The following is a 26,101-nucleotide window of genomic DNA, read 5'->3' as shown; positions in this document are numbered from 1 at the left end:
AATGTTAGTTCAGTATTAGGGGGGAATACAACCTTGTTCTGTCTTCTATGTCGGTAACGGGTCCGCTCGCCCCTTTTCCATCTCGCCCCACTACTGATTATTTAAAAGGTATTAGCATATTAATTTATCATTGTTAAGTTCACTCTGTATATCCACGGGCATAATAGCATGATGAAGCCATTACAAAACATGGGCTACATGGAAGAAATGTGATTAATAAAACGAAATGAACTGCTAGAAGGTCCTAAATTAACTTAATTAAGCAGTCACCGTCTGTGACATGTTGTTCTTTCAAAATTTTACAGAGTATAGAGATCGACTACTATGCAATCAAATAAATCTGTATACAAGATAATTTCAGATTTCAGAGAGGGAGGGAAATACTAAATTAACTGTTAACTACATTAAAAAAAATCGCGGGGGCGAGTTGGTAAAGGGGCGAGCAGTCTCGTATTCTCTATGTCTGCATACCAAGGTAAATGTATTGATGAAAAACACATTATTTAAGCTTCAGAGCATACACTGAGTGGACCACTTGTATTGGCCGTATGGCTGCAACACCCTGGGTCAGATTGTATTGGCCGTATGGCTGCAACACCCTGGGTCAGATTGTATTGGCCGTATGGCTGCAACACCCTGGGTCAGATTCTTGTATTGGCCGTATGGCTGCAACACCCTGGGTCAGATTGTATTGGCCGTATGGCTGCAACACCCTGGGTCAGATTCTTGTATTGGCCGTATGGCTGCAACACCCTGGGTCAGATTCTTGTATTGGCCGTATGGCTGCAACACCCTGGGTCAGATACACTGAGTGAACCACTTGTATTGGCCGTATGGCTGCAACACCCTGGGTCAGATTCTTGTATTGGCCGTATGGCTGCAACACCCTGGGTCAGATTGTATTGGCCGTATGGCTGCAACACCCTGGGTCAGATTCTTGTATTGGCCGTATGGCTGCAACACCCTGGGTCAGATACACTGAGTGAACCACTTGTATTGGCCGTATGGCTGCAACACCCTGGGTCAGATTGTATTGGCCGTATGGCTGCAACACCCTGGGTCAGATTCTTGTATTGGCCGTATGGCTGCAACACCCTGGGTCAGATTCTTGTATTGGCCGTATGGCTGCAACACCCTGGGTCAGATTCTTGTATTGGCCGTATGGCTGCAACACCCTGGGTCAGATTCTTGTATTGGCCGTATGGCTGCAACACCCTGGGTCAGATTCTTGTATTGGCCGTATGGCTGCAACACCCTGGGTCAGATACACTGAGTGAACCACTTGTATTGGCCGTATGGCTGCAACACCCTGGGTCAGATTCTTGTATTGGCCGTATGGCTGCAACACCCTGGGTCAGATTCCGGCCTTTATTGACCATTACTACACGTCATCCTTTCTCGTTATCACCAATAGCCTGATTTTCTACACATTCTTGTTATAATAAGGCAAAGCCTCCTTAAAAAGGGAGGGAAACAAGTGCAAACCTATATGTTAAGGAAAAAGCGAATAATGTAAATTGCGATGCATTAAACCTACCTGTGTACGTGTATGTGATCAGGTTTTCTGTTATTATTATTATTTACTTTTATTATATATTTGTTGTTTTTTACCTTGCGTTCCTTCTCTCCCACCGTGTTATATGTTGTGTTATGTTATGTTGAAGAAAAACCCAATAAAAACAAATTAAAAAAAATATATATATACACAATGCCTACATAGCTGCATTTTGAGGAAATGACGATAGGCATTAGGTTTCATAACGCTGCCCTTTTTGCTGAAAGTCTCTTGCAGCATTTCTTCATGAGACAGCATGTTTATAGATCCCCTATCAAGCCTAAATGACTAAATATATATTTTCCCCTCTCTTTCTCAGCTACCGAGACAAAGCAGGAACCTGTCAGAAAAGAGAACAAAAGCATGAAGGGACTGTATTTTGTGTGCGCCGTGTGTGTGTGGCTGCTGCCACACAGACTACATGGCACAGCCACAGGGACAACGGCACAGGCGCTTAACATCACACATTTTACTGACGCAGGGGTAACTGTGAGCGAAACAGGACAGCCAAACACGGCCCAGCAACAACACACCTCTGCATCACAGGGGACACAACCAAACAAGTCTTTGGAAAATACTTCTGAGAAAAGGGAAAGCACGGCATCAGTTGGCCAAGTCAGTTCAAGTCCATTCCAGGCCACAACCACTCCTGGAGACCTCAACCATTCAGCCATATCCTTAATCAATCCGAATCAGTCTACGAAAGTCCAACCGTCACAAACTCCAAGCACACATGGTTTGTCTCAAACTAGCATTTCAACGGATCGAGTACAGTCCACAAAAATTGGCCCATCAACACCAGCATTAACTACTCAAACATACTCCAGCAGCTTCTCCCCAACAAAAGATACAGACGAGACCAGCTTCTCCCCAACAAAAGATACAGAAAAGACCAGCTTCTCCCCAACAAAAGATACAGACGAGACCGTCTCCCCAACAAAAGATACAGACCAGACCAGCTTCTCCCCAACAAAAGATACAGACGAGACCAGCTTCTCCCCAACAAAAGATACAGACAAGACCGTCTCCCCAACAAAAGGTACAGACAAGACCGTCTCCCCTACAAAAGGTACAGACAAGACCGTCTCCCCAACAAAAGGTACAGACAAGACCGTCTCCCCAACAAAAGGTACAGACAAGACCGTCTCCCCAACAAAAGGTACAGACAAGACCGTCTCCCCAACAAAAGGTACAGACAAGACCGTCTCCCCTACAAAAGGTACAGACAAGACCAGCTTCTCCCCAACAAAAGATACAGACAAGACCGTCTCCCCTACTCCCCAGCCTGGTGAAAATGACTCAAGTCGATCCAAAACATTGAGTACTCCATCACCAAAGCCATCAAACGAACAAATTGCGAACAGTCATGGTACAATAGTGGCAGTGGTGATGGGTGCGGCACTGGCACTGATGATGCTCGGCTTTCTGCTGATCTACCTGAAGAAACGTAAACTCAGAAAGCAGCGGATGGTCACGACGGACTGGGCTGGCCCTTCGCCATTTCTCAACAACGGACCGGACAATAATGGCGAAATGCATCGGAGGTCATCCAATCGAATCTCTCTGTCCGGTTTCCTGCCACAGAGGCTCTCCAAGAGGCTGTCCTTGCTCCAGGATATGGGAATGGAGCAAGAGTTGCAGGAAATCACCCCAGGGACGACGTTTTGTAGGGAGGTGAATGACGAGGAGGCAAATGCAAGCAATGGGACCGCTGTGGTTGTTGTTTTAGAGGAGACACAGCAGCAGAAAACCCACAACACCGAGAGACGTCCCTCTCCAGTAGCGCCCACACGCGCGCCTCCTGCACCCCCTTTAGTGGAAGTTGACCTCGGGGAGGAGCATTCTGAAGTGTCTTCTCCAGTAGGATCATCAACGAATGAACCCTCATCCATACCTCCACCTGCTGCAGCCCCTTCAGTGGATGTTGACCTTGGGGAGGAGCATTCTGCAACTTCCTCTCCAGTAGGTCCATGAACAAATAATGAACCCTCATCCCCATCTCCTCCTCCTGCTACAGAACCTTTAAAGGATGTCGACTTCAGGAAAGAAGAGCGTTCCACAACTCCCCCAGCTCCTCCTGATGCCACAGGGGATGACACTCGGCCCCCCTCATCGGATTCAGCAGTTAACGTCACTGTGCCAGATCAACCTTCATTGGTTTCCACATAGCAAAACACAGGAAACACATACGTGCATCCTTGAACAAACCAAAATATGGAGCACAGCACACCGATACCTATCAATGTCACCACTGCAAACACAGTGACACAAATTGACATTTTGTTGTTGTCTGGAAATAATATAAATAATATAAATATTTTTTTTTACAGGTTGAGTAATTTATTAATTTCCAAAGCTCACAGCAAGCTTGTACATCTGCTATTTTTGAACTTTTGTTTGTTTGTCTAATGTTTCAAGATGTTTTTCAAAAATGATGTGCCACGCTGTAAGCTTGTACAGCTGCTATTTTAGTTGTTATTATTATTATTATTATCATATTGAGAGTGAAAAATGTTTATGATGATTTCTTTTAACACATACAAGCTTATAGATCTACTATTTTTGAATAATCGTGAAAGTGTGGTGCAAATCTTTGAATGTATATTCTTTCAGAGCGAACGTATTTAACTCAAATATTTGCTTCTGGGGGGGGGGGGGGGGGGGGTCCCTGGAACTACATATTTTCAGATGGGGGTCCGCAGGCAAATACATATATTTTTGGGGGTCCTTGACATGAAAATGTTTGAGAACTAGCGACATAGAAACATGGGTTTTTCAGAGAACTGTGCTGATTTAGAAGGCATTTGTAGAATCGTCCTCCGATCTAAATGGGTTAACATGAGACAACAGGAAAGTAAAAGAAAGAGGCATACTCAGTCTACAGGCAATGGGAAAAGCGTCAAACGCAACTTATAGCTGGCCTTCTCATGTTAAAAAAATCACACCCGTGTGAACTGAGTGGTGTAAGGTCTTATATAGCCTGATCAGCTGTGGTCTGACGTAATGTCTGACGTAATGAAATCACACCCGGGTGAACTGGGTGACCGTAGCAACCATGCTCATTTGTTCTGCACAGACAGACTAACAAAGCCAGTTGTAGGAGTGGTTTACACGACTCAAAAACTGCATGTATATTCACTAATTTTGGTGGCAAAGAGGGATTACGGAGAGAACAAGGTCAAACTATAGTATCCACGAGATTAATGTATGTTTTATTTCAAACAGTGCAATAAATAAAGCTTGTAAAAAGGAGACTACAGCATCCTGAAGTGTGGTCATTATTTCAAAAGATACCATTGTGCTAGAAAACAATGGTATGCAAGCAGGTAAATACAGCGATACTAGAAGGAGTGAATGAAAAGCAGACGGAGGGAGTGGAGAGACTACGAGAGGCAGGCCTGACACCATTAGAAAGTGAGTAACTGCAACACTGCGGTACTGTAGCTCCCCGTGTAGATCAGAGCTGGCAGTAGAACAACCACACAGAGGTAGAGCTAGAAGAACAAATGTCAAACATCCTTTACAAAAAAAAAAATAAGCTCTGCAGACCTAAAAACCACATCACTGACCGTGTAAAGGCAACTTAATCCATTTTGACCTGAGATCAGATTCTAAAAAAATGTCTTCTACATCCTGACAGCTTTCTGAAAAAGCTATGTTTCTATGTCAGTCGTTCTTCGATTTTTAAAAAATAGCAGACCTACAAGCTCGTAGCGCGCCACTCGGTGGCGCGCTATGAGCTTGTAGATCTGCTATTTTTCAATAGCTAAAGCATAACATAATGCTAACACCAAAAGGGATTCCCGTCCATTAGACATTGAATAGCCAATTCGGTTTGGAATGATCATTGTTTTCGAGCAATGCAGGCTCTGTGCAGTACATGCCGACTGAGACTGTGGTGTGTGGAGGCAAGCTACAACTCCTCTGGGTGTTGTTGAGTTGTACTTCCACAGATCTTGTTGCTAGGGGGCCGGGGCATAACTTAGCCTGCTGGTGGTGAAGCATCTTCTGCTTACCCAGAAGTGTCAGCAAACCACCAACACGCGCGCAACCACCTCAACTTTGCACACTATCTTATCTCACAGACATATCACTGCCTATACACTCCAATTAATAACCGGGCTTAAAGATACAGCCGGCCTGCCTCCAAGCCTCACCGTGTGAGAGAATACTGTGCCCATTAGGTGTGAAACTGTCTGTTTCGAGATAGAAGATTTTGATATCAAGACAGATAGCCGAAGTCCTTGCATCGATATTGCATCAGATATAGAAACACAGGGGGAGGGGGAGTGAAGGAGAAGTAGCTAGTTGAGTGAGTTCACAAAATATGCTAATGTCACTTCTATTCTTACATGCCAGCCAGAAGATCCATTTTTACAGCGGATTACATCAAACATGTTAATAAACACACCAATACTAATAAATGCTGATATTACTATTATTGTTGTGATTATAGTTATACTTGTGCAAGCAGAGCGTGCAAGTAATGTTGTTTGTCCGGTGCTCCGATGCGTATGTCCGTGGCTGCATATGACGTAATGATTAATTTGTGCTTGATATGGTATTGGTTTCAGTATACATAGGGACATTACCTTTAATCCACCCGACACTGAAACATATCATTATTACGTCACCATCGAGAGCCAGTTATTCGCTGGCATTGGTACATATCTTCATCACGTCATACGCAGCTATGGACATACGCATCAAACGACCCAAGTAACCACAGTATACTGCTAATCAACTTACAAATTACATATACAACTTACATATACATACATGTATATATGTAATCTGAAACCTAACTTTATTACGTCACCATTGCGAGCCAGAGATTTGAAAGTTCGTAGCCGTTGACGGCACTTGTCCCACTAGGTCATTTATGTCCTACTTGTGTGCTAAGCGCAAGTAGGCACTCGACAGAGTGCAGTTCTAGTTGTTACTATTATAAAAGGCCAGACCGCACCAATGCAACAATTCGCAACTTCTTGCAACAAAACGGTTTTAAGGCCAGTCCACTCCCTGGAACTGCCTTTGGGGATAATGTTGCAAGTAGCTGCATGTTGCAAGGAGTTGCATTGGTGTGGACTGGCCTTTAACGTTGTCCAGGCAGCTTGTGTCCCCCTTCCCCCGTTATCATTTGGCACTATAATAAAATGTAATACACATTAAACTAAATCTATTTGGTCAACGTCTCCTACATCTCAGACATTTGTTTTCACACACTTTTATTGAGGAAGTTGCCAATTTGGAAGTGTCAACCGTGTTTCCTTTGCATGAGAAGTATGTCACGTTGTGACGTGCAGCTTCCTTAGATTCAAATCTCAAATGTCAACATCAAAACACAAAAGCCTTGTGGTACAACAGCCCTTCACTCATCTTAACGGCTCATTGGTACCGTCAACACGAAGGCACTGTTGTTGAGGCCATCATTGCTGAAGCTGCCATGATAGTCTTGGTCAATCTGTGCGTGCGTGCGTAATAATAGCGTTGGTAAGTCCCTGAATCCACTTTACATTTGGAAGTTAGGAAAGTACAGAGTATGTACATCCTCATTCATTGAAATGATGTGTATGGTGTTAACCCATTGAGACCTGGAACGCATCCATGTCACGTTAGCGTTTAACCACATTAACCATTAACATATTAGACAAAATGATACGGCAAATAGTTCTGTTGTCATAAATGCCCGCGTCATCAGTCCCCATACCCAAGGTCGAAAGGGCCTTACAAAATCGTGGGATAAAAATTTAGAAAAAAAGAAAATGCATTTACATTTTCACAAGCCAGCTTCAAGACTTCAGCATCGATCTACACTCTGCATCTAGCAAATGGTATGCATTTCAATACAACACTAAACACATGCATGCAATACATTCAACATTGACATCCCATTTAGCATTGGATTCTATATATTTTGCTAGCAGGGCAGCTGCAAGCAAGCCTGCTTGCTTGGCACTGTCATCATAAAGCAAAAGGCACTGGGCAGGGTAGTCATTCTCCCCCTCCCCCCCCTCCCCCCCCCCCCCCCCTACCCCATAGCTCAGCACTTTTCAGCTGGGATAAGTTCTTCTTATTGCAGCTGCCAGGGGGCTTCTCGACGGGTCCAGAAATGGACCACATTACCAAAAATAGTAGACCTTGTAAAGCTGTGACAAGGAAAGTTCTCCTCTCTCTACAGTACTACGGAGGACCACACCGGTCTAACCACTAAAAAAGCTGTTTCTATGTCAGTCGTTCTTCGATTTAAAAAAAATAGCAGACCTACAAGCTCGTAGCGCGCCACTCGGTGGCGCGCTATGAGCTTGTAGATCTGCTATTTTTCAATAGCTAAAGCATAACATAATGCTAACACCAAAAGGGGTTCCCGCCCAAAATGGGTTAAATCAAAATGTTACATGACGACAATTGTTATATCGCCATTATGTTTTGAGAATCAATATATTTTTCCTAGATGTTCAAAGCCAGTGAAACAACGCTGAAACACATTTTTTAATGTTTACTGTGTGAGCATGTCTAATAATAATGTACAGTACAAAGACTGCAGGAGGGGCTAGGGGGAAAAAAATAAGGGCCTTTCTCGGCCCCACCCCTCTCCAATTGTTTATATTGTGTTTATTTTCCAAGATGGCCGCAGCACCAGGAGGGGGTGTGGCGGAGGTGAGCGGTTGGGCTTGACATAATGCCCTTACTGGGCTGCGTCGACACATTCAAGACACCCGTCTTGTGTCTGTGTTTAATGGCCGCTCCAATGCATTTCCAATGGAAGCCCAGATATGGTTTGACCAAACATTTTGTTTGATGGGGGTGGGGGGGGGGGGGGGGGCAGGACACATCCATCAAAGCTGTGTTCAGACACAGGTCAGGTGTCAGACACAAGGCAAGTGTCTTGAACGCAGCCAAGTAAGGGCATATGTCGACCCCGTCCGTTCACTTCCGCCCCACCCCCTCCTGGTGCTGCGGCCATCTTGGAAAACTAAACACAATATAATATATATATATAATATATATATATATATATAGTTTCCATTTATTTTTCGTCAGTGTAAAAAGGTAGTCAACGAACATTTTTCGTATTAGTTTTAGTCGACGAAATAAACACTGAATTAATCACAAAAATCAGTAGGGCTGGGGGCTGGTAGAGCAGCCGGATGGAGCAGTTGTGTGTGTGTGTACGGGTGTGCGTGTGTGCGTCAATTTAACAAAGGTGCAGACGATCAGAAATCAGCAGAGAGTGATCAACGTTTGCGCTACTCTATGCCAAATTGAAGTGGACTTGGACCCAGACTTTTTTTTCTCTCCCTGGAAATAAAAACGTCTGGGTTTCCGAGGCTAGTGTCGAAGTGTCCTTGAGCAAGACTCTGAGGCCTTAATTGCTCCCGATGTGCAGGTTGGTGCCTTGCATGGTTTCCTCCGCCATCGGTGTGTGAATGGGTGAATGTAATGCACAATCGCTATATAAATGCACCATTTACCACTTTGGGTACATCATTCATGGAGCATGAAGGTACATTATTTCATGGCAAATCACCCCGTAGTTTAAAAAAAAAATCACACCCGTGTGAAGTAAGTGGTGCAACTCCGTGTGGGGATCCCCGGGGGGGGGGGGGGGGGTGTTTGTGTGTGTGTTAGGTTGCGCACAGGTGGTGAAAAACAACCATGCTGTTTTCGTGCTCAGACGCACCCACCCAGAGACACACAGTCACTTAAGGAAGTGGTTGCACCACTTAAAAATATCTTGTTTGGGTGTACAGTGCTGGACGGACTGACCAACCATCCTTAGAGCCCTTAACACTAAGAAAATGTATTTAATCGTATAGTGGATATGAATATTAATTTACAGATTGGAAAAACTCAAATCCCAACACATCGAATAGACACCAAGGATCACCTGATCACATTTGGAGGTCCCTGCTAATCACAGCATCCACACAAAGGATCACCTGATCACATTTGGAGGTCCCTGCTAATAGACACCAAGGATCACCTGATCACATGTGGCGGTCCCTGCAGTGCTAATCACAGCACCCAGCAGGCAAAGAGTAGCAATTAAACAGCCCCTGTGCTGCAAGACTGAATGATACCAACATAAGGTGACAACAATGCAGCACCCAGACCTGACCAACAGACTGCTGGCGGTGCCAGATGCCAGTTAGTTCAGTTGTCAGGCAGTACTGTGTGCGTGGGTGCGTGCGAGGCAGGGGGGGGGGGGGGGGGGGTTCTGGCTTTGTATTCAGCCAGAAAGATATCCCTTTATAGTATGAACTATGAACTGCAAGGCTGATGTGCCTTTGCAGAACTGTTATGAGGAAACTTGCCAGAGAGGTTGAATGTGATGGCACTTTGTGTGGGTTTAAGGGGGAAGTCGTGAGTCATGATGAACTGTCTGTGTGTGTGTGTGTGTGTGTGTGCGCGCGCGCGCGTGCGTGCGTGCGTGCGTGCGTGGTGTGTGTGTGTGAGAGAAAGAGAAAGAAAGAAAGAAAGAAAGAAAGAATCCACTACAAAGAGGAAGTGGAAGTTCTCAAGGTGTGTTTATTGTCTAGGGAACTATTAGATGAATGAAGAATTCATCTTTCAAATACTGTGTGCAAGTATGCATGAGAGGAGAGACAGACAGAGAGCCATTTTTTTTTTATTAAACCCAAGGGGGAGGGCCAGAGAGAGAGAGAGAGAGGGCGGGAGCCATAGAGAGAGATGCTCGGAGAGTGCCCGGATACTGATTATAAAAAGATTGGAGTCAGCAGCACCCCCCCCCCCCCTCTCTTTCCTCCTCCTCCCGAACCCCCGCCCTTCTATCCTCAGCAGCGGAGGGGGACTGCTCTGTGCTGCATTTCTCCCTCTCCCTCCATGTGTTCCTCCTCCATTCGTTCGTCCTGTAGCAGACTGTTCTGTTGCCCGTTGCAGAGCGCATCAGGAGCCTGCAGAATACAGACGAGGAGTGCACGGCAGGGCAGGCTGGGAAACAGGGGGGGGGGGGGGCCCACTACCATGTCAGGACATCGCTGGCAGCAAGAGAAGGGCTGAGAGGACAACTAAACGACGCTACGCCCCCCCAAAACCCAGAGAGAGAGACGGAGGAGGAATAATCACGAGGAAAAGAGGGCAACCCTGCAGATCGCAGAAGGAATACAAAAAATAAAACGCAGGAAAGACGAGGGAAATAAACCAGACGAGGTTTGAAGGAGAGAGCCATGAGAAGTATTTTGACCTGATAACCTCTTTTGTCCAGTCCAGCTGCTCAAGAAGAGAGAGAGGAGGAAGGAGAGAGTGAAAACGAGACGGCAACAACGGTGGAATAGGTGTGGAGGAAGGACACCGAAGGCACACACGGAACGATGACAGACTGAGAGGATGGAGAGGATGAGGTGAGTGATTTACACAACAAAATGAGGACTCGCACGGGAAGGGCACGCAAGCGAGCACATGCAGGCACACACACACAAATACACACAGACCTGATTTCCAGGACGGATTGTGGAGTACATTAGCCCAATGGACTGCAGCGTAGCAACTCGTCTTTGACAGGCTACGAGTGCTCGTGAAAAGAAAAACACCCCACCTTATAATCATCTCATATACATGTACCATTTTATCTGCTTGGAACCCGACAATGAGGTTGCAGTGACCGACCGTCATGCAAACATCTGTAATTACTGCAAAACACCTGCTGCACACGTTAAGCATGGAGGGGTGTTGGCACATGACACAACATCTTTGAGCATGCCGGCGTCATGGCACACACACACACACACACACAAACACACACACACACTTTCACCTCAAACCACTCTTCTCCTGGCACTCGGGAGACGGCGAGTCTGTGTGAATCATGTGCAGTGAGTGAATTGGGCCGTCGGTCTCCCGCTGCAGTATTTCACCGCTGCCTTGCCCCAACTGGCAGGGCTTCAAGCTTGCAACCAATACAGAATGACTGGGACCGTTGTGGACCGCATCAGAGTCAAGCCAAGCTATTTGTCCAAGTCAAACAACAGGACAGCCCTGTTGGCAGAGCCTAAACTGTTCCAACGTGAGGGAGGAGGGGAGGGAGGAGCAGAGGCCACAGAGTGTTTTGGTCATCATATAAAGCTTATGACTTCCATTAATGCTGATGTTGCTTATGCAGGCCATTTTTACAACAGCTTTCCCAAACCAATACAATGGCTGAATTCAGACTAAAATAACAGCAATACATTTAACCCATTTTGACCTGAGATCAGATTCTAAAAATGTCTTCTACATCCTGACAGTTTTCTGAAAAAGCTATGTTTCTGTCAGTCGTTCTTCGATTTTTCAAAAATAGCAGACCTACAAGCTCGTAGCGCGCCACTCGGTGGCGCGCTATGAGCTTGTAGATCTGCTATTTTTCAATAGCTAAAGCATAACATAATGCTAACACCGAAAGGGGTTCCCGCCTAAAATGGGTTAAAACAGACTCAAGCTATCCATGTGATGGATAGATAGTCGTGGGTGGGATGATTGCAAATAGCACCAGTAAGACCGAGCATGAAGCCAGTTCTGAGTGAATACAAGATGACAGTGACACCACGCAGTCTACTTGAGACGCTATTGTAGCTCGACATAGACGCTGAATGTACAGCTTGCTACCCCAAATCTCTATGAAGAGGACTTAAATTCACAGTTGGTTGCTATTCCGCTCTCTGTCTTTTAAGAATATGGCATGAATCAAACACTGATCGTGCCAATTGGTCAATAACAATTAAAATATCCACCAAACTTATTGATGAAGCAATGGATTTATTATTTACAATTAGCACCCGTTAGCATGAGCTCCAAACCGGAGCAAATTAGAGTGCTATGGAAAAAAAGATGTACCGGTACAACAGTAACTCAGGAGATCAAGTAAACAATGCTTGTAGCAAAGCAGAAGAAGCACAAAGAAGTGCCTAATAGGTCTAACAATACACTGTATTGATCTAGTCAATAGTCACTGGTACATATATTCAATTTGTCCTTTCTTGGCATTTCCATGCAAAAGCTACAGACTGGTCAGCTGGGTCCTCAAATTTAGCTTGTACTCAGGACCACTCTTCCATCCCCATCGCTTCAGTTACGTCCAATCAACTAGAAATGTAACAAGATTTTTTCTCTCCACCTCTCACATCTCTAACACCCTTTTCCACCCTTCCATCCAATTCTCTTTCCCTTCTTCTGAAACCTCTCTCAGATCCCTCACTATGCCTCCCCGCTGTGCGCCACTGGCCTGTGTGTTGGTCCTCCTGGCGTCTGGGCTCTTGGGGGGCTGGGTCCTATCCATCTGCCCGTCCATGTGCTACTGTAGCCGGGGACACCGCGTGGTGGACTGCTCCTCTCGGGGCCTCACCAAACTTCCCCCGGGCCTGCAGCACAACATCCGCTCCCTTAACCTGTCCTTCAACAGGTAAAGCAACTACACTCCTTCTCTGTTGGGGATTTGTAAGTGGGTCGAAACCAAAGCTCAAACGGAGTCATCTACGAGGATGTGAGAGGGTCCAAGGAAGGTTCTAGGGTAGGAAAGCAGGTTCAGACTGTGGTGGAATAAATCAAAATGGCGGATGTATTCTGTATAATGCTTCTCCGTTAGAAAACAATCAGACTTAGTCAACGTGTAAAGGTCTTATTCAATTTGTCAAGAGCAGTGCAATCAGTGGCATTAACTGTGTGTTGAAATTGAAATTACACATTTAAAAACTGCTTTCCTTCTGTCCCGTCAGCTTGTGGGGTCTAGACAGTCAGCTCAGCCACTATGCCCACCTGCGGACTCTGGACCTGTCCTTCAACAGACTGGAACATCTCCCTCCCGCCCTTCCAAAGTCCCTGTGGGAGCTCCGCACAGCAGGGAACCACCTGCACTCCCTGGATAAGAACGACACGGCCTACCACTGGAACCTGAGAGTCCTGGACCTGTCGGACAACGAGCTGGAGAGGGTCGTCTTCATCAACAACACGCTGCCCAGTCTCAGCGATCTCAACCTCAGCAGGAACCGTTTTTGGACCGTGCCCACCAACATGCCACACAACCTGGAGACCATCGACTTGTCCCACAACTATATGGTGAAGATCCTGCCGGGCACTCTGGATCGACTGCCCAGGCTGGAGCGGTTCTACTTGCACGGCAACCGTTTCTCGTGGCTGCCCGGCGGGATCTTTAGCAAGTTGACGGGACTAGAGCTGATAACTCTTGGAGATAATCCGTGGGCTTGCGAGGAGGAGGAGAATATCACGAGGCTCGTGCGATGGGCCGAGCAGACCCGTGCCACGGTCTCGGGCTGCCCCTGTTACACGAGGCCCACCTGCGGACAGGCTCATCTGGCGCCCCCTGGGGGGGAATGGCACTTTGCGGCGCACACAGAGCTACCGCTCGGGGCCGGGGGACCTCCGGCAAGGACTGCAGATGCTACTTCTGCTTACCAGGCGAAATCGGCACTTGTCGAGACCAGCATGTACGGAGAAGAAGAAAGAGAGGGAGCGAACGCGTCCGTGGACCAAATGCTGTTTGACTGGACATCTTCCACGTCCTTTTACAGCCTCTCCACGCGTACAAGCACAACTGCGCGGCCACGCTCCGCGGCCAAGAAGCCGAACATAGGCAACACACGGAGCCAAGGCCACAGACTCTTTGTCCAGAACCCCCGAGCGGTCACCATGAATGTTTTAGTCATTGTGGCAGCCTTCAGTGCATTCTGAACCCCACGTTGACTTTATGCATTGCATTGCCAGAATACAAGACTCAATGGATGGTTTTGGAAACTGAATGTACGACCAAGAATGATAGGACACACAACCCTAGCTCTTCTGTTACATTTCTTTTTTTAAACTGTTCTGACTGTTACTGCCTAAAATCACTATGATAATGTCCATTTTCTGTCGTCTAACAGCTAGCTGATCATCTACAAAGTGCAATATGACAATGTCTTTCAAACTCTTATACATACTATATCCAGATGAATGTACTGTATAAACAAAAGAAAACAATCAAATTATCCTGATACACTTTGATGTGATAACGTGAATGCTCTACTCTCACTATAATGCTTGTCCTTTGACAGACGCTGCTGTACTTTATGATTTATTTGAGATAAAAGACGAGAAAACATCTTGGAATGCATTCATCTATGGTTTGGGCTATCACTTGCATACTTACTCACACATCCTTATATCAACCTAGATCTACAAAAAAGGATAGGCCTTGAAATCACGACCCTCTTGCTGAATGCATAGAAATAAATGTATAGCAAGGTAATTTCCATTAATTCGCAAGGGGGTTTGGACCACAAAAAGTAATGGGTAGCCTGGGGTCCACCTATGCTTTCTATGGCATAGGCAGCTCCCGGCAGGATCTGCCGGGAGAATCTAGACGCAGCTGCGCGACATGAGACTAATTAATTAGAGCGACAGAGAGAGAGGAGTGTGTGTGTGTACGTGTGCATCAATTTAACAAAGGTGCAGACGATCAGAAATCAGCAGAGAGTGAGTGACGTTTGCGCTACTCTATGCCGAATTGAAGTGGACTCTGTCCCAGACCTTTTTTTTCTCCCTGGAAATAAAAACGTCTGGGTTTCCGAGGCTACTCCATGGGTGACTCCTTGACATTGTTTGATATCAAGATGCATTGGTTATGGTTTTCATAGCAATAATTGTCATCGGATACCTCAGTGAAGTACAGTAGGTGATTGTGAAGTGTGAACACGGAAGTGCTTGAGGGCTCTTGTGACCCATCTATACTTTTATACTGTATGTATATGAGCTAATAAGCCAGCATAGCTTCCCCTTTCTACAAAAGCAATAGCCTGCCGGTATATACAGTACGTGTCCAGACTGCTGAGCTGGAACTAACAGGATATAATTTGTGGTCCACCCGAGCCACACACAGTCAATAACCCTAAACCCCCCCCCACCCCCCTGTGGGCCTGTTAACAGTCAACACACTCTCCCCCTGTTCCTCCTCCAACTGTACGGCCGAGTGGACATCTCAGAGTCCGTTTTGCAATCTTAAATGTTCAAGGCAAGGCCCTGGGTTGGGGGAAACTGATCCTACATGGGTGCTGAGCGGGGGGGGGGGGGGGGGGGGGGGGGGGGCAACTAAATCCAACACTGAAACTCCAAGTCCTAATCATTAGGACGTAAGGTATCCACTCACCAGAAGATGGAGCTACTGTGAACTAGACTGGAACTCACCTACAGTATGCTTTATAGCCTAGGCAGCTCCCGGCAGGATCCACCGGGAGAAACTAGACAGAGGATATGAGACTAATTAATTAGAGCGACAGAGAGAGAGGAGTGTGTGTGTGTGTGTGTGTGTGTGTGCGTGTGTGTGTGTGTGTGTACTCTCATGTGTCTACTCTCATGCAGAAGATTTCACACGCAGTACATTTCCTCCAAACAAGTTAGTATATGACCTGCTCTTCAACCAGATAGGACAGGAGAACTTTAACAAGTAAGCACACATGTGCGTCAATTTAACCAAGGTGCAGACGATCAGAAATCAGCAGAGAGAGACAGACGTTTGCGCTACTCTATGCCGAATTGAAGTGGACTCGGCCCCAGACCCCTTTTTCCTCCCTGGAAATAAAAATGTCTGTGTTTCCGAGGCTACTGTGAACATTGTGGTGTACTGCAGTGCATATAGGATCAGGTACGGTATCATACTGACACAAGTACAATAGTTAGGCAATAGGCCTATCTCACAGAATTTCCCCGCCCCCTTTCGGAGCTAGTGGTGATAGCGTGACGTCACTCCATAGACGCTACATGTTAACAGAGGTCATTTAAGAAGTCTACAACTTTTGTTTTCTCAAGGTAAGGTTTGTTCTATCTGTTCGAGCTGATTTACCATCTTGTTTGCTTCATAATAATATTGGTCTGTCACATTTTTACATTAGGAAATGTACTTAGATTCTCCAGAGAAAAAAACGTGTAAATGCTAATGTTAAATGACACCACTAGCTACCGGAAGGGGGCGTGGAAAGGGGGCTGTGAGATAGGCCTATTAAAATAGTTTACCTCACAAATACAGTATAGGCAAACAAAAGTCTAACCAGTAAGTCATTAGCATTCTTTTCCCCGCTTTAATTACCCAGAGTAGTAGCACGAGTGTTCATTTTCAGCAAATGCACTGCAATTATAATTATTGAAATAATGTTGTCCTATTTAGTTGTTGGGGTATTTATTTGTCACTGTACATTTGCATATACATACGTACGTGAAATGCATACTCTGCATTTACTCGACCTAAATAAGGGAGTGGAGCAGTGGTCACCTTTGTCACGACTGGGTGGACCAGATAGGCTGTGGTCAGGCACTGAACCATAGACTGTAAGGCACTGAACAGACCATCCTCTTTGTCACGACTGGGTGGACCAGCTAGGCTGTGGTCAGGGACTGAACCATAGACTGTAAGGCACTGAACAGACCATCCTCTTTTTGTATGAGACAAAAGTGTAAATGAGGAAACAGCAGAGCAGAGCAGAGCAGGCTGATCCCCATCCAGGACACAACCTTCATACCATACCTACACACTGGTGAGAGCAGACATTTGGCTGATCCCCATCCAGGACACAACTTTCATACCATACCTACCTACACACTGGTGAGTAGAAAAAACCCCGTCTACGCGATATGGCTTTATATGGATGCAACACAAATTATGACTAAATGTAGACAATATGTCCGTCACATTTATATTGTTGTCACATTTTCTTCCTCAACTTCCTAAATTTTACAATGCAACAGTGTAATCTTTAATCTAGATTGGTATCTTTGTCAATTTACACGAAGCAGGTTTCTCAGGTTAACCCATTCTGTACGAGTGTACGGGAACCCCTTTTGGTGTTTTAACTAAGCATTATGTTATACTTTAGCTATTTTTGAAAAATCGAAGAACCACTGACATAGAAACATAGCTTTTTCAGAAAACTGTCAGGATGTAGAAGACATTTTTAGAATCTGATCTCAGGTCAAAATGGGTTAAAAAGGGGAATAGAATGAGGTTTTGGTTTCAAGATGAGAAGATATTTAATCTCAATATAGTATTCATTAAATTGCTGTACATGTTATGTTAGAATCTGATATCTAAAGTTTAGAGGGAAATTATCACTTTATACAAAATAAAATCCCACAGCTACCACCACACGTTTTAGATAAATGTGGCGAGGGAAATTCTCATGCTAATTACAATGAGATAAACCCACAAGACCAGCTGAGAGACCCTTATGTTAAACTATAAGCTATAATGTTAGTTCTAGTCATACTATAGCAGCTGTTTGGTCAGTTCAGCATCTGTTCATACTGTAACTTTAGTTTGCTGCCGACTCTTCAATGGCAATATATTTCCGTAAAGAATAGAGGGTGACATCATCATCCTACCAGGAAGGCAGAAGCTATGCAGAACGCCTAACGGAGTGGAAAAAAACTACTTTCTGGCCCTCACAGGCAGCCCATCTAAACAGAAGTCCTATATGATTGTATTAAGCGACGTTAAACACAGTTTGCCACTAACTTCATGCATGCACATAACCTCTATACAAATCGAAATTAATGGAAACAAAAAAAAAGAAATCCTGCCAGTGAATAATTATATGAAAATAACCAATTAATAATTTGGTTAATAAAAAAAAAGTTACACTGTATGGAAGTCAAAGACATCTCAATTCAACTACTTAATAAGTGGTGTGTGTGTGTGTGTGTGTGTGTGTGTGTGTGTGTGTGTGTGTGTGTGTGTGTGTGTGTCTTTGTAGCAAGCCACCATGAATAATCGGTTTGTGACTGGGCTCATGGCAGTGATGCTAATCATGGTGCAGTTCCTGCCAGCTGAGGGGAACAACGTAACTGCCACCACAGCCACCACAGCCACGACCACCAAGATGACCACCGTCAGCTCCTCTCCAGTCGGAAACGGTGTGGGACCAGTACAACTTGTGACGCTGTGCATCGCCTGCATCACAGTTCGGTGCATTACCGCTGTGTAGAGAACATGGATGGCTGCCATTCATGTCCTCTGTCGTTTATGTACTGTTCCTTTCTATTGTGTGCGAGTGGAGAAGTGGCATACACGTCGTGCTCACGACAAGCCACCATTTTACCGATATGTCCCGTGGCTCTGCATTTGAAAAAGATTTCATATATATCCTATATACTGTATCTGATGTAAGAGTGTTGCTACATTCAGGAATGAGCTGGATTGTGTAAAGTGCAGCACATCAATGTAACTTTCAAATCTTCTTTATAGAATCGTTTTCACATCAATAAACCGTGTGAAACCAAACCACACCAACTTCTTTCTTTTTTCTTCGCAGTGATGTGTTCTTTTCTGTGCTAACTTGTGACGGCTGGCTAGATCTGTTTTTGTTGTTTTTTTACAAAATGGAAGCAGAGGAAGAGGAAACCATGCAAGGCACCAACCTGCTCATCGGGGGAAGTTGGGGCTTCAGTGTCTTGCTCAAGGACACTAACTAACACTACCTCCAGTTATTGATTCCAAATCAATAACCGAACCTTAAGTTCTAACCCACAATAAAGACGGTCACAAGAAACGTCTCTGTATATTTGAGCAGAACTTAAATTTATGAATCTGATTTAACCCATTTTGACCTGAGATCAGATTCTAAAAATGTCTTCTACATCCTGAGTTTTTTGAAAAAGCTATGTTTCTATGTCAGTGGTTCTTCGATTTTTCAAAAATAGCAGACCTACAAGCTCATAGCGCGCCACTCGGTGGCGCGCTATGATCTTGTAGATCTGCTATTTTTCAATAGCTAAAGCATAACATAATGCTAACACCAAAAGGGGTTCCGGCCCAAAATGGGCGGGAAGTGAGGCATGCCAAAGAGCAAAGCACTCACTGTCAACAGGATTGTCAATACTTGCCAATATTGGTACAACTAAATCTACACAATGTAAAGGATCAACTGATCATATTCACACAGCTTCCATTTTGCTCTTACATAACATTCGGCAGAGTTTACTGCTAAGGTACAATGTAAAATGGCCACCGTGTGAATAGGTTGTCACTAGACGGCCACCTTAGAAAGAACTAAGTCCTTACAAAAATGCCCTTTTGTCTAAATCGTACTGTGGAAATTCCGCCCTTTCGAGGGTGGCCATCTAGTGACCAACTAATGTATGAACAAGTGCTTGTGCAGCTTGAGAAACCGTGGGGAGCACCGTGGGGAGCACCATGGGGAGCACCGTGGGGAGCATGCAGAGCCTTCCATCCTTACCTGCGAGCCACATAGTAGAAGACAGGGTTGCCGGTCTTGGAGGTGCCCGCCTGGTAGAATATGTTGAGGGTCTTCAAGGCTTTGAACTCCTCCTTCTCATGGACTTGATGCCTAGGAGGACACACAGTCAAAGGCACAATGATCATCATAAGCCCATACAACCTTACAGTGGAAAGGTGGTCAGGGCTGCAGTTCGCCCCCTCTCATTATAATCCAAGGTGGTCAGGGCTGCAGTTCGCCCCCTCTCATTCTAATCCAAGGTGGTCAGGGCTGCAGTTCGCCCCCTCTCATTCTAATCCAAGGTGGTCAGGGCTGCAGTTCGCCCCCTCTCATTCTAATCCAAGGTGGTCAGGGCTGCAGTTCGCCCCCTCTCATTCTAATCCAAGGTGGTCAGGGCTGCAGTTCGCCCCCTCTCATTCTAATCCAAGGTGGTCAGGGCTGCAGTTCGCCCCCTCTCATTCTAATCCAAGGTGGTCAGGGCTGCAGTTCACCCCCCTCTCATTCTAATCCAAGGTGGTCAGGGCTGCAGTTCGCCCCCTCTCATTCTAATCCAAGGTGGTCAGGGCTGCAGTTCGCCCCCTCTCATTCTAATCCAAGGTGGTCAGGGCTGCAGTTCGCCCCCCTCTCATTCTAATCCAAGGTGGTCAGGGCTGCAGTTCGCCCCCTCTCATTCTAATCCAAGGTGGTCAGGGCTGCAATTCGCCCCCTCTCATTCTAATCCAAGGTGGTCAGGGCTGCAGTTCGCCCCCTCTCATTCTAATCCAAGGTGGTCAGGGCTGCAGTTCGCCCCCTCTCATTCTAATCCAAGGTGGTCAAGGCTGCAGTTCGCCCCCTCTCATTCTAATCCAAGGTGGTCAGGGCTGCAGTTCGCCCCCTCTCATTCTAATCCAAGGTGGTCAGGGCTGCAGTTCGCCCCCTCTCATTCTAATCCAAGGTGGTCAGGGCTGCAGTTCACCCCCCTCTCATTCTAATCCAAGGTGGTCAGGGCTGCAGTTCGCCCCCTCTCATTCTAATCCAAGGTGGTCAGGGCTGCAGTTCGCCCCCTCTCATTCTAATCCAAGGTGGTCAGGGCTGCAGTTCGCCCCCCTCTCATTCTAATCCAAGGTGTTCAGGGCTGCAGTTCGCCCCCTCTCATTCTAATCCAAGGTGGTCAGGGCTGCAGTTCGCCCCCTCGCATTCTAATCCAAATAATAACTGAAGAACCTTAAGGCCTGCTGCAGTCACGCATGACATTTAATTAACGACAAAAGCCGCTAGCTATTTTATAATCTGTCGTACGGTGGTGCTGAGTGGCAAAAATAGCCAATCTACAAGTTCACAACAGAGGTGTTTCCAATGAATGGAATGAGGTGCCCATTGAGGTTCTGCCAGCCCCGGTGCCACTCCATTACACACTTTGTGCATCCGGAGAGGGCACTGTAACGCACCTGGGCCACGGGGTGCTCTTTATTGATCATTCAGAGAGTGCTCAGAGCATCGCCGGTCAAAGCACTGACTAAACCGGTTTTCTAAGCGTCTCAACATTTGATTATTTAAATTTCACATTAGTGTCCGGGTAGCTTAGTCGGTAGAGCACTCGCCTTTCGACCGCAAGGTCATGGGTTCGACACAGCTTGAAGTCGTGCAGTAAGTACTGTGAGCTGATGGTAGGTGTTGCGCTCCACCTCAGCAATCCATCTCCCAGAGGTCTAGCGCATTGAAACAGGGATAGACTCCCGCACCCTGGCTGATACAGACGTCAGACAATAATCCTCTCTGACTTACTTACTTAGTTATACATGGGATGAACAATGTTAACTTGTGTTCTACTTTACGACACTCCTTTACGGTAATACACACTGACAGCATGTGCAGTGAGCACTGGGCCTCAGATGTGAATTGTGGAGGGAACTGTGTTTACATGTCCTGCCGGTGTACGGTCAATAAAGTGAGTTAAAAACTGAATAAACGTCGTGTTTATTAAGTCGTGATCAACAAACAATATTTGTTTTATGCATTTCAAAAGCATTTCAAAAGCTAGGTAAAAAAGTAAACCGATACTGTAGTGTAATGTCAGTTATTAAAGTAGTGGTAGTGGAGACAAAAATGCTATTCACATGCATGCACGCCCAAATAGGGACACCCAAGTCAAAAACGGGCCTAACTTCACAGTAGAGAATTGTTAGAAAACTATATATTGTAGCCCGTTTGTCAATGTCTCTCCACACTAATCATGTCCAATAAAACAGTAATGTCTTCAAACATTTGAATTACAAAATAGTCTTTAGGGAAAATAACAAAATCATAGTTGTACCTGGTCATGAACTCCTCAAACTTGGAACTGGTGAGGTTTAGACTGGACCAGTGGGTATCGGCCACAGGCTTGTGCTCAGGGGGTCCCAGGTAGGCCAGCAGGGTGGCCATCTTGTCAAAGGGCCGTCTGCCCACGGCCTTGTGGTCCCTGGAATGTGACAAACGGCATCAAACATTAGGCTGTCTTAGAGGCTCATGTGTTGGTATTGATAATCTCACTTTTATTTTGAAGTCTGTGGTACATACAGTACATGGCACCGGGTTATTCCTCACAGCAGATTTTCAAGTTTAACCGATTCCCTCCCGTTAACACAATCAGTGCCGGGATTTCTTTCAAAATAGAAGCTCGGGGTGGCGGGAAGATATGGCCACTTTTACTCTGTAAACTCCCTAACTAAGCTTGGATTAGTTATGATGTTCCCACACGTCGTACGGTCTAAATGGGTTAATATGGTTAGCACGCCCTCGAATTTATTAACCTCCCAAAATTGTACTATTGGCCGAATGCGCGCACACCGAGGAATGGGGTGTAAGAGGTTTCTACCATGGGAGTCCTATGGGGTCCAGTGTCCGAACCCAAAATAAGGTAAAAATATTATTTTTAAAGGTGGGTTAATGCTCTTTTATCAAATCTTGTGTTCTCATGTTTGGCTACACGAGATGTCGAGGTTGACATGGATGGATTGGGTTAAAACTTTAAAAATCAGTTATTGCCAACAAGCAACACGTGTGTTGCTTCGTCGTGCTTTGTGTGATGGAGTATAAATTCAGTTTTAAATGTCATCACAACTCGATGTACAGACAGTGCTCACATTGTGACAGGTGCATTTCATAGGTTAGGCCAATAAAACCTTAAATCATCCTATCATCGTTGAGTGACAAGCATTTTATCATGCAGCTAAAAGTCCAATGTAATTACTCAATGTTGTACCTGCAGGCAGTCCTGCAACGGGTCAGCGACAGCTACCCGCGGATACCCCATGGGTACCCGAGTTTGACGGGTGAAAAATATACTTACGCGGGTGGGTGACCTTTTTTTAATCAGATTGGACTGCAGGATGTTATAAACAGCAGTTGCGTGCTTCTCAACAGCGGAGACAAGTTAAGTCATTTAGGTCGAAATCATGATATAACTTTATGTTGTGATAATAAGCAACAGTAGCCTCAGTCAACACTTCCGTGTGCAACGCACCACCACCGCCGCCCACCACCAAGCGAGTTATTTTTGTACATTTTTGGAAAAAGGTTGAAAGTAAATAATTTAGCTTTTTTTTTTTAACACTACTCTTCTCTTCTGGGGGTCCCTGGCACAAAACATTTTCAGATGTGGGGTCCACATCTAAATACATTTCGGGGGTCCTTGGCTACCAGGTAGTGTACTGTACGTACAGATCACTTGATTCAACACAAAGTGTCAGATGTGCACATGAGTTCTAAGTGTGTATCGACAGTGAAAGAAAGAATAAACCATATTGACACATAATTTAAAGGAGAATTCCATGCTAGAAGGCTTTCTTACCATTATTTGTAGTTGTTACGTCCCCACCAAATTGGTCCAGGTGTTATTTTGTGCAAAAGCGCATTATTGGCTATTTCCCCTACCATAAGCCCTCAATTAATTGAATTGACTGGAATGGGGCATTGGGTTGTTGTGCTAATTCGCTTATTTCCATCTCTTAATCCTCTCTTCATAATGTAAATAGTATCCCAAGTGGCACACTTTACTACTTATCTCGATGGAAAAGCCAATAATGCACTTTTGCACAAAATAACACCTGGACCTCTTTGGTGGGGACGTAACAACTACAAATAAAGGTAAGAAAGCCTTCTAGCATGGAATTCTCCTTTAATACTGACCCATTTCTTGTTGTCAATTTGACCTTGAGGTTTGTAGTTCAGTCGATTTGTTCACAAGGTTCACGAGTCGAAATCTCAAGGCACCCCCGTATTCATTTCACAGATAGTGGAAAAATAGCTGCGATGATTTGTGAGCTTGCAGATGGTATACATTTTCACAAGCTTTTAAAAATGTGTGAAAAGATTTACAATAACAACAACGACGAAAGCTCACAACTCAATTCTATGCGATGTTTGATCCTTTTTAAGATTTTAAGACATTGTGCTACGAGTGAAGGGTATAGTTCTGTGGTACATTAAACAGCAGATGGACCGTCACCTGCTTTATTAGGGTTGCTGCAGCGCTAGACGGGCTGACGGCCAAACCCAGACCAACAGATGTTACACTCCTCGCAGCAAACAATCTGTCCCCTGCTGTCCGCTTGCCTTTTTTTTTAATGTTTTTTTTTGTGGCTTTCGCCTTTATTGTATATTTTTTATGGAGGGACAGACAGTAGGCTGACAGGAAATGGGGAGAGAGATGGGGGGGGGAGACATGCAGTGAAGGCCGTCGGGATCGGGAGTCGAACCCGCGGCACACTGCCAGACTGGATTGCCAGCCAAGGTGCCTGGACCACTGAGCCATGGCCCAGGCCCTGTCCGCTTGCCTTAAAGGAGAGAGTGTGTGTGTGTGTGTGTGTGTGTGTGTGTGTGTGTGTGTGTGTGTGTGTGTGTGTGTGTGTGTGTGTGTGTGTGTGTGTGTGAGAGAGTGTGAGAGTGTGTGAGTGTGTGTGTGTGTGTGTGTCTGTGTGTGCACGTCTGCAATGTATATCCTCTGTATAAACAAGAGTGTCTGTGTGAGTCTCTGTGTCACTCTTGTGTGTGTCTGTGTCCGTGCGTGCGTGCGTGCTTGTGCGTGCATATTCCCAGACCTGTTGGAAGACAGGTATTGTCCAATCCTTTCCTGGTTGTTCCACAGTAGCCTGTGGAGTGCGAGCACGTTGCCGTCACTGATGAAGGACAGGCTGTGGTTGATGGAGTCACTGGGGGGCGAGTCTGACGCAATGTCCAGAAAGAACCTGTGTGGGGGGGGGGGGGGGGGGGGGGGGGGAGCGCGGTTGGACAGACACACCCAGGCAGGAGGTTACACACCACGGGACAGGAAACTGTGACACCTCCACACAACACACAGCTTCTAAAAACATTATCTGGCATTAGGCCTGTAATGGCAAAATATGAAGATGAGAATACTAAACTGCCTTGAAAACATTCACACGAGTCATCACAGCTAGGAAGCAGGCCCGTCACAGTTATTACACAATCGCAACTATTTGAGATAATTTGCAATTCTTTTACATAACCGTCAGTCATATCCAGTCATCTGTTGAAACCTTTTCATACATTTTCAAAAATAGCCTTCTTTCACAATAATTTGCCCACCTCCGGCCCTCTGACAGCAGCGGTTAATAACAGATCTACAAGCCTACAACGCCTTACTTAGTGACGTGTTGGAAGCTTGTAGATCTGCAATTTCTGCTCTTTTTTTATATTTGAAAATGTTTTCCAACATGTAAATGATTATAACAATTATGCAAAAATAGTGTGTGTGTGTGTGTGTGTGTGTGTGTGTGTGTGTGTGTGTGTGTGTGTGTGTCGCAGGGAGTGCAGTGCCCGGTGTTGAGTCGGTCGGACCAACGGTTGTCCAGAACTGCCACAAAAGGCCTCTGGACACTAGGGCCCCTGCCAAGGCTCCATATATGGAGCTGGCCTGTTCTGACATCACAACACCCCATATTTGGGCATGCCTGACACAGAACTCCATATATATATAGGACTAAAGGGACACGGAGAGAGACACAAACAGAAATCTCCATATGTGGGCATATATGCATCAAAGGGACACAGGCTGTCGATGGGAGGGGAAAAAAAAAACTGCACTTTTATCCAAGTTCCTGAGAATGTGTGATAATGGATGTGTTTTTCAGCGCTTCTTCAACTCCGGGGACCGAGTACGGAACCCTTTCTTCCAACATGAGGATTCATCAGTGAATTAAGGCATTAACCCATTTTGGACGGGAAATCCTTTTGGTGTTAGCATTATGTTATGCTTTAGCTATTGAAAAATAGCAGATCTACAAGCTCATAGCGCGGCACCGAGTGGCACGCTACGAGCTTGTAGGTCTGCTATTTTTAAAGAATCGTG

General features: G+C 45.5%; 2 protein-coding genes and 1 long non-coding RNA gene across 10 annotated transcripts in view; 2 read left to right on the top strand and 1 right to left on the bottom strand.

Moving 5' to 3' along the window:
* nf1a (neurofibromin 1a) overlaps positions 1–26,101 on the bottom strand; it is a 132,194-nt gene that overhangs the window by 45,809 nt on the left and 60,284 nt on the right. For all 8 annotated transcript variants that reach the window (XM_079514833.1, XM_079514835.1, XM_079514840.1 and 5 more), the window contains 3 exons: positions 24,831–24,977; positions 22,064–22,210; positions 19,771–19,881 (listed from right to left, as the gene is read on the bottom strand). In XM_079514833.1, the coding sequence (XP_079370959.1) occupies positions 19,771–19,881; positions 22,064–22,210; positions 24,831–24,977 (405 nt within the window). The remainder of the gene's footprint in view (positions 1–19,770; positions 19,882–22,063; positions 22,211–24,830; positions 24,978–26,101) is intronic.
* omg (oligodendrocyte myelin glycoprotein) lies at positions 10,447–14,431 on the top strand. Its single transcript, XM_079514092.1, has 3 exons — positions 10,447–10,920; positions 12,741–12,953; positions 13,267–14,431. Exons 1-3 carry the CDS (start codon positions 10,907–10,909, stop codon positions 14,237–14,239), a joined length of 1,200 nt encoding a protein of 399 aa, XP_079370218.1. The 5' UTR covers positions 10,447–10,906; the 3' UTR covers positions 14,240–14,431.
* LOC306931923 lies at positions 16,965–18,835 on the top strand. Its single transcript, XR_013791086.1, has 2 exons — positions 16,965–17,141; positions 18,289–18,835. It is a non-coding gene; the product is annotated as an uncharacterized lncRNA (long non-coding RNA).

This window comes from Electrona antarctica (assembly GCF_951216825.1).
Source record: "Electrona antarctica genome assembly, chromosome: 11".
Classification (NCBI taxonomy): Eukaryota; Metazoa; Chordata; class Actinopteri; order Myctophiformes; family Myctophidae; genus Electrona; species Electrona antarctica.
The sequence above is the reverse complement of the archived record's forward strand: the minus strand, read 5'-3'. Positions and strand labels throughout refer to the sequence as shown.

What these genes read in the sequence shown, in the direction of transcription:
- omg (XM_079514092.1), top strand. An exon ending in CTTAACCTGTCCTTCAACAG is followed by an intron (nt 12,954 to 13,266) that starts GTAAAGCAACTA and finishes CTGTCCCGTCAG; the next exon opens with CTTGTGGGGTCTAGACAGTC.